The sequence below is a fragment of the Cicer arietinum genome, chromosome 3 (assembly GCF_000331145.2).
Source record: "Cicer arietinum cultivar CDC Frontier isolate Library 1 chromosome 3, Cicar.CDCFrontier_v2.0, whole genome shotgun sequence".
NCBI classification, from domain to species: domain Eukaryota; kingdom Viridiplantae; phylum Streptophyta; class Magnoliopsida; order Fabales; family Fabaceae; genus Cicer; species Cicer arietinum.
In genome coordinates, this window is record NC_021162.2 from 43580623 (window position 1) to 43589538 (window position 8916).

The 8916-nt window shown below is 34.7% G+C and overlaps 2 protein-coding genes across 3 annotated transcripts in view; one reads left to right on the plus strand and one right to left on the minus strand.

Annotated features, from left to right (window-relative positions):
• Positions 1–19: 19 nt before the first annotated feature.
• On the minus strand, positions 20–1733 carry LOC140919771 (uncharacterized). The gene is made up of 3 exons (XM_073366408.1): positions 1645–1733; positions 298–1498; positions 20–217 (listed from the first exon to the last, which is right to left on the minus strand). The coding sequence occupies exons 1-3, from the start codon at positions 1731–1733 to the stop codon at positions 20–22; spliced, it is 1488 nt and encodes a 495-aa protein (XP_073222509.1).
• A 2064-nt stretch (positions 1734–3797) lies between these two features.
• The window catches only part of LOC101514013 (protein ACTIVITY OF BC1 COMPLEX KINASE 3, chloroplastic-like), a 12679-nt gene continuing 7560 nt past the window's right edge, over positions 3798–8916 (plus strand). The window contains exons 1-2 of one of the 2 annotated variants that reach the window (XM_073366130.1): positions 3798–4272; positions 4982–5209. In XM_073366130.1, coding sequence (XP_073222231.1) covers positions 3964–4272; positions 4982–5209 — 537 coding nt within the window. In that variant the 5' untranslated portion in view covers positions 3798–3963. The remainder of the gene's footprint in view (positions 4273–4981; positions 5210–8916) is intronic. The other variant, XM_004515415.4, reaches the window with a different exon arrangement.

Here is an 8916-nt window from a genome sequence, read left to right on the forward strand (position 1 = left end):
TTGTATCAATTTTAAAACATTAAGGTTCATCTAAAGACATTGCCTCTACGGGTTCCGTAGGTGGATTTTGGGTAACACGTGACAACCGGCCTAATAAATACCCCCAGTGTTGTAGACGGCCTGTGTATGCTATTGCCCAAGAAGTTGCTTCATTGGTACGATATTGCTTCCAACCTGGTGCAATGTCTGGCATTGGAAATCCATCTTTCATCTTTAACTGCAAAAATTAAATAAATTAACAAAATATAAGACAAAATTATCAGAATAAAATTTAAAAAAGTATAAGAAAATAATTACCGGAACCCAGTGATTTCCATTAACAAAACCAATACAACAAATGCGATCATTTTTTGTCGATCCGGAATGTGAACCCCTCATAGGAAAGAAAGTCATTGAAAATGTCAGACCGAACGTGACAAGAATAATATTATATGTTGTCGCTATCACGTAACCCATATCAGGCATGGACAACCATTTATCCATGGGTTGAACACCTAAGCCGGATATCATCAACGAATCTCTTACTTCTTTAATGCGTCCTGTGAACAATCTATCATATGGAGTTACATGAGAAACAATCTCTTGATCCAATCTCTTGCGGACCAAAGACCAACACTCTTCACCGAAACCAAGCAATAATGCAATAGCGCGAAAACCACAATTTCCATCAGCTGCCACGTCAAATATGTCATCAATGTATGGCTGAATAATATCAGGAAATTGTGTCAATAACAAATTTTTTGAAGAATGAGATGACTGAGAGGGGTGTTTCTTTGATTGAGAGGCTTGTCTCTTCTTTGATTGAGAGGGTTGGGAACCAATATCTTCACCATATGTTGCATTAACATGCTCAAAGTAAGAAGGGTCTCGATATACATCATATCCATCTGGCTTCATACCCTTACTCTTCTTCACTCTTCCTTTGGTTTTGACTTTTTCAGGTGGTGGACATATTGAACTTGTACTTGGAAAAGCAAGTTCACGCACTTTACTCTTCAACACTCGTTTCCCAATAACATCAAGTGATCGAAAGCGTTTCCATAAGGCATTCATCTCAGTAGACATATCCAACTCTGATCCATCTTCTGTGTCTTGAGTGAGTTCACATTCCATGCTTAATTTTCTCCATTGAATATGCACAGAATCTAGAGGAATTGGTTCACCCATTAATTTATATTGTCCCAATTCACAAGCACAAGGTAATCCGTATGTCCTTCTCAGAGAACACCCACATATAGATTTGTCAGTACCCACCCACTCAACTTTGTCGTATTCTTCAGCAATACGTCTTTGAGCTTCTGTTGATACAAATGTATTCAATCTCTGATAAAATGGATTTCTGTGCTCATGCTCTTCATCATAAAAACTTTTTTGAAACGAGGCTCTGATTCTTTTATGTTGTAACCTTATCATGTTGTTCATAGCCTCCCAACATTTACACAAATCACTCATGCTATTTTCTAACATTAACTTCAGTTTCCAGTGAGCCGACTCAACCCTGTAAAATTCAACAATATATAATAAAATTATATTAAATACCTGTTAGTCGTTGTGTTCCCCAAATGCATCACTTTATTTGTCCATGCTTCAACAAATCTTTCCTTATGTGGAGTCAACCAAGTTTCTTTGACATAATCAACAAACACTTTAGTATCAACACATGATTGTTCAAACATATGCAAGCGCATCATATACTCTTTTTCATTACTACAATACATAATGTCTTTCCACATATTCAATATTGACTCTTGTCTATCCTTTAAGACATATTGCTTGCATTTTGCTCCAACATTTTTTTCGATATGAAATCGACAAAGTAAATTAACAGCATGTGGAAACACAATGCCAACTGCATTCATTAACGCAAGATCTCTGTCTGTCACAATTACTTGAGGGAATTTATTTTGTGTAACAAACAAATCTTTTAGTCTCTCTAATGCCCAACAAAAGTTTTCTTCCCTCTCACATTCCAAATAAGCAAACCCAACTACAAATGTTTTCTCTGTTGATGTCATACCAACAATTTCAAGTAATGGCATTCTGTATTTATTGGTTTTGTAGGTACTGTCCATAATCAACACAATCGGAAACAAATTCAACAACTTCACTGAATCTGGATGCGCCCAAAAAATATCTCTCATAACATCGGAGTCTTCACGCTTTCTATTCCAGCACACATATTTTGCATCTTCAATTAACTTGAATAAATGTTGCATCTCTGTTCTATTACCTCTCACGCGCAATCGAATGATACTTCTCTGTTTATATATTTGTGAGATCTTAGTAACATTACTCTTATCTCGGTCTTGCAATGAGAGTAATATGTGTCTCGGTGCAACATTATATTTTGTTAATTCATGAACATGCTTTCTATCTTCTTCATTTAAGCGCCCAACATATGCATGCCCCTCCAAAGTATCAGGTAATTCATGGTTGTGAATTCCACAAATTACTTTAACTATCCATCCTGAACCATCTTTTAATGGTTTTGATCTAAGCTTGAAAGGACAATCACATTTTTTTGTTGAACTTCGAATAGAACTAGCAGCACACTTGTATTTTCCCCCTTTGTCACAACCTAATATTAATTTATTTCTCCGTCCTTTCTCACCCGTCTCTATATCTGATCTTCTGATAATAACGGTAACTTTATTTTTTATACCAATTTCTTTTGCCCATTTCACAACAGTATCCCTTGAATCAAATATCTGAAATAAAATAATTATAATTAATCACAAAAATATATTTTTATAATATTAATATTAAATATATTTATTCATACCTGATCTGTGTCAAAAATATTTGTAGTATCGACGCATGTTTTGTCCATTAATAGTAGTGGATTATCCATATCTGTTAACATTTAAAAAAAATTAAAAAAATTAAAAAAAAATTAAAAAACTTAAAAAAAAATTAAAAAAATATGGTATGTACCGGAAAACTCAAAAATGAAGTTTTCCGGAACCTAATACTGTACCGAAATACTTGCCAACCAAGATTTTCGGTACACAAATTTTCTCTTCTGTACCGGAAAAGTCAGTTTTAACATTTCCGGTACTATACTCTGTACCGGAAAACTCAGTTTTAACATTTCCGGTACTGTACTCTGTACCGGAAATCTTGTTTCAAGTATTCCGGTAGTTACCGGAAAACTGCCACTTACCGGAAATCTGTTTTACGGCTGGGTTTGTGACAAAATGGTGAAAAAAATATTTACATTTCCGGTATAATAGTCATTTACAAAATGGTGAAAAAAATTGAGGGTAGTTTTGCCATTTTCGAATTTTTTTGGGGGTACAAGGCAAAGTGTGGAGGTACAAGGGAAATTTTTCAACAGTTTTGATAAAGTGATTTTTCATAATGATTGACAAACATTAAACAACTTATGTTTTTTTTTTAAAAAAATATCTAAAAGAATAATCATTAATAATTATTAAGTGTCAAAATCACTTTTTCTAATCCTTAACAATTGAACCCATAAACCACTTTTCTAAAAATAAATATCTTTAACAATGTTTATATGATATATTATTATGTTAATAAATAAGTTGAAACTTTAATGAAAAGTGAAAATAAGTTTAGACAAAATTAGAAACATATATATGTGAAAATTTCTTGCCAATAGAAAACTGAATCAGTTAATATATATTTAGATGAAAGTTGAAATTTTGTTGTTTAAACTTTGTTTTATATTTAAAATGGAAGTAATATAAAAGGTGGTTGGCATCGACATGACCACGAGTATACGTAGCTCTAGCCTCTAGTTATTTATTTGCAACCACGCATATAATTAGGGGCTACAAAAATTCTACAGCTTAAAAAATGAAATAAAAATCCTCTTCCTCATTGGTAAACAAATACGCATATTTTTTATTTTTTTGTAATAATGAAGTATTAAGTTAAATTTGTCATTCCACAGTCGACGAGTCATAACCATAATCAAAGAGACAATTCCCATTTTCAATGGCTAATGTGGCAACACAACCATGTCTTTCATGGACGCGTGGTTCAATTCCCATTTCCAAACGCAACAAACGACGTCGTTTAAACGGTTTCACGCGCTTGAAAGTTGTAGCTGCTGCTGTGGTGGAAGCGACGCCTAATTCAAGCAGCGTAGTTTCTGTGAGAAACGGAACCAACCGAGTCCTGACACTTCCACTGAATCGTGCTGATGATATCCAAGCCGAGTCCAGAGCTATGAGTCGTGCCATCGATGCCACTCTCTATAGTCCTCAACTTTTGGCTTCCAAATATGGCTCCATGCCCATCAAGGTTTTCACTTTTACCGTTTTTCTAACAACCTTTTGTTACTTATTTCATTCCGTTGGTAGGATACTTAAATAACCTGAAAAAAATGTAATTATATAAAAACTAATAAAATTTATTAGTTTTTAGTATTACTTAAATCAAATTAAAACGAAAATTTAAAGTGAACGAAAGATTATAAAACAAGTATCTTAATTAATTTTTAAAATTAGGTATTCTATTTGTTTACAAGTTGGTACTTTTTGAGTAGAAGTTTGATTAATAAATATTTATTTATCTTTTAGTATAAAAAATTATAAATTTAGGCATTTTAATTCCTTATTTTATGATTTTTGATACTTTTTCTAGTCTATTATGCTTCTGGTCTAAAGCTGGATTTCACTAATTTTAATAAAATATTATATTTGCTCTCCATTTTTTATTATTTTTTTACTAAAGTTTATAAGATCCACCCCTGGACCATTTTTGAAAAGTCCATATTAGATTGACCCCTTTTTCTATTATGTTAGATATATGAGGAAAATTCTATGTACTGAGGAAAATTCTTCTGTTATGTTTTGTTATATAAGAAAATACTCATTCTCTTTTCAATATAGTTACTCTCTTATCCCACACTTTATATTTCTACTGATTCCGGTATCGATAAGTAGATTGGTTTGTTTTGGAATGATTTATTCAACCTTGACTTTTGTTTTTTTGTTTTTGTTATGGTTAGTTGGTTCAGAGGACTTTTGAGATTGTGAGTGCTTTGGGTTCATTTGGGTTGAAGCTATTTTTGGAGCAGAAAAATGGGACACTTGATAAGAATAAAAGGGCTCGTGCTGCTGAATTGAAGTGCATATTCACACAGCTGGGACCCACTTTTGTGAAGTTGGGTCAAGGATTGTCCACTAGGCCTGACTTATGTCCACCTGAATATTTAGAGGAACTCTCTGAGCTTCAGGTTTTGTCTTCTCTTCCATTTTTCCATTTATAATCATTTATTGTTCCATTTACATGTTTGATGCATGGTTTTAAATTTCGGTCCCCAACTACAATTACAGATGTAATATAATGATTTTAGAGGTCTCTACGTCTACAATTACCATATTTTTAAATTGCGGGGCTGCATTGGCCATATTGGCCAACATTTTACTGCAATATAAAGGTTCACAGCGTAAATGCTTTTGCAATTGCAATTTAAATCCATGGTTCCATGTGTTGCTTAGAACATAATATCACTTGGTTTTCTGTTTTAGTGCACTTTGAAAAGGTGGTATGTTTTTGTTTCATAGGCCAATTATATAGTATCCGTTTTAGGAGGACTATAGAATGGTCCAAACAAGTTTTGGTCTAGAATTATCAACTTTTAATAGTAGTTGATATATTATAAAATAATAACCTTTAACTATTTTATAATATATTAATGTTGATGACAAATTGGTCCTATTATAGACCAAAACTTATTTGAACTGTGCTATACATATCTTCCATTTATTATGTTTTGTGCACCTGCCACACCCTATCTTGAAGGCCCTGTTTGGAGAAACAACTTAAATAAATATTTACTTGAGTAGAGCTTATATAAATGCAGCCTGAAGTAACTGTTATAACTGAATTAACTATAGTCCAGTTTTAGGTTAGTTAGTTTTTGTAGTTGTTACTTTCTGTTATCATAAGCAGATCGAATATGCTAATTACTCGTCTTTGTATCATTTTCAATTTAAATGGTGAAACTCATTAGGTTATCCAAAAATTATTTCCCCCAATTTCAGCAATATCAATCACATTTGTTCAATGCAGAAGATAAGCCTAAATAAGATGAAAATAAGTCCATCAAAATGGGTCAAAAGTTTAGAACTGTGATTTGTTTACTGGCCGATGTCAATATGCAGCATAGCATGCACTTCTTAGTTGCTTCATCTTAGATGAGATGAAGCAGCCATAGCATTAACAAGAATCCATATATTATACACATATGAATCATCTGTGTATAATATATGGATTCTTATCACACTTAAACATAGTTAACACAATGTGTGATACGATTAGGCCAAAGCCTATTATTAAAAATGTATATAGAAAAGGGAATAGGAAGTTGTAATTCTCTGACAGTTGTACAAAAACAGTTAGCAGAGTTAGTTCTAATTGAGAGTTAGTTAGAGATTGAGAAAGTTATCACTGGTTGTGGAACCAGAACAGGATCACGGGATCCTCTGTAATTCCTTCATCCCTTCCATTCTATTCAATTCAATAAAGTTCCATACTAAAACCTAATCAGAATCACATTGATTCTGGGTTAGGGTATTGATTCTTGATTCATTCTTTCGTTTCTTTAATTCTGATTACCAGTGTTATCACTGGTATCAGAGCAAATTATGGGTGCCTGAGGGTTTGGGATCTCACACGCTGCTGCCAAATTTGCTTATGGTTGTTACGAGGAGGATGGCTAGAGAAGATGAAAACTGGACCCAAGAACGTGAAGAATTACGTCAAGAACGAGAAGATATGCGCAATCGTATAGAGATGAATGTGACGCGATTGAGGAGGACAGAGACGTTTTTAGAGGCGATAGCAACCAAATTAGGGATTAATGGAGAAAATGCTTCCATGGGAGACGAAAATGAGAACGAGGAAGAACACCACAGTCGCCCACAACACAGAAATCATGATAGGTGGAGAAAACTGGAAATTCCAGTTTTTTCTGGGGAAGATGCCTTTGGATGGGTCCAGAAATTAGAGCGATATTTTCTTCTCAGGGATGTCACTAATGAAGAAAAGATGCAGGCCACCATGGTTGCCTTAGAAGGAAGAGCCCTCAACTAGTACCAGTGGTGGGAACGTTGTAATTTGTCTCCCACTTGGGAAAGCTTCAAAATTGCTGTGGTAAGACGTTTTCAGCCTTCCATGATACAAAACCCTTATGAGTTGTTACTTTCTTTAAAACAAGAAAAAAGTGTTGATGAATATGTGGAGGAATTTGAGAAATATGTGGGGGCTTTGAAAGTAATTGACCAAGATTTTGTCAAAGGCATATTTCTTAATGGATTAAAGGAAGAAATTAGGGTGGAAGTGAGGTTATATGAGCTGAAAACCTTAACTGAGGTAATTCAAAAGGCGATTCTCATTGAACAAAAGAATTCAGTAGTAACAAAGAGGCCCTATATGGGTAACACCAAATTTTCAGGGTCCTATAGAAACAACAATTATAGTAGAGTTGTCACTGTAGAACCACAGACAGCCACTAGTAGTAAAAGAGAAGGGTCCTCTGTAGGAAGTGTGAATGGGGGAAGTATAAGAAGTAGGGGGGAGTATAAGAAGTTGACTAGTGAGGAAATGAGGGAAAAGAGAGAAAAATGGTTATGTTTTAGGTGTGATGAACCCTTTAATAAAGATCATATGTGTAAAAATAGACAAATGAGAATGCTTATTTAGCTGAAGGGGATGATGAGGTGAATGATTTAGAAGGAGAAGATGAGATAGAGACACTAAATTCCTTGCAATTATCAATGTACTCCATGACAGGACTCACAACTAGTAAATCATGGAAGGTAGGAGGAATAATAAAAGATCAACCTGTTGTGATATTGATAGATTGTGGGGCATCACACAATTTCATTGCAAAGGATTCAGTGGACAGGTTGAAACTGAAAGTAGACGACACTCCAGCCTATGTAGTAGAAGTGGGAGATGGCCATAAAGTTCAAAATAGAGGAAAATGTACCTAGCTCAAACTATATTTACAACAATTAGAAGTTATTCAAGACTTCTATTTGTTTGGATTAAAAGAAGTGGACCTAGTGTTGGGTTTAGACTGGTTAGCTAGTTTGGGAGAAGTAAAGGCTGACTTTGGCAGAATGGAGCTAACCCTTATGAGAGGAGGTTCTAGAATCACAATAGCAGGAGATCCTGCATTAACAAAGACAGAGCTGTCCTATGGAGCTTTCAGGCAAGTTCTGTTACAAGAGGGGGAAGGGCTATTGTTACACTGTGTTACAGAAGAGGGAAGTAAACAGAAAGAAGAAAGGGTTCCAAAAGCATTGAAGAGGATCCTAGAGCAACACCAAGAAGTGTTCCAAGATATCCAGGGGTTACCCCCTTTTAGAAAGCATGATCATGCTATCAAACTGAAGGAGGGGGCTGAAATACCCAACATTCGGCCTTACAAATGTCCTCATTTTCAGAAAACAGAAATTGAGAAACTTGTAGCTGAAATGTTAGATGCTGGGGTGATCAGAAACAGTATCAGCCCTTACTCTAGCCCTATCATTCTAGTGAAGAAAAAAGATGGAGGTTGGAGATTTTGTGTGGATTATAGGGCACTCAACAAGGTCACCATTCCAAACAAATTTCCAATTCCTATAATTGAAGAGTTGTTAGATGAATTGGGAGGAGCAAAGGTTTTTTCTAAACTTGATTTGAAGTCAGGTTATCATCAGATACAGATGAGATTGGAAGATGTCGAGAAGACAGCATTTAGGACTCATGAGGGGCATTATGAATTCTTAGTTATGCCTTTTGGACTCACTAATGCCCCCTCCACGTTTCAAGCTTTGATGAATGAGATCTTGAAACCATATTTGAGGAAATTCACACTAGTGTTTTTTGATGACATTTTAATATACAGCCCTGATTTGGAATCCCATAAAGACCATTTACAAGTCATCTTAA

What these genes read in the sequence shown, in the direction of transcription:
- LOC140919771 (XM_073366408.1), bottom strand. Translation starts at nt 1,733, where the DNA reads ATGTGGAAAGACATTATGTATTGTAGTAATGAAAAAGAGTATATGATG. An exon ending in TCATGTGTTGATACTAAAGT is followed by an intron (nt 1,499 to 1,644) that starts GTTTGTTGATTA and finishes TGAATTTTACAG; the next exon opens with GGTTGAGTCGGCTCACTGGA. An exon ending in ATGGAAATCACTGGGTTCCG is followed by an intron (nt 218 to 297) that starts GTAATTATTTTC and finishes TAATTTTTGCAG; the next exon opens with TTAAAGATGAAAGATGGATT.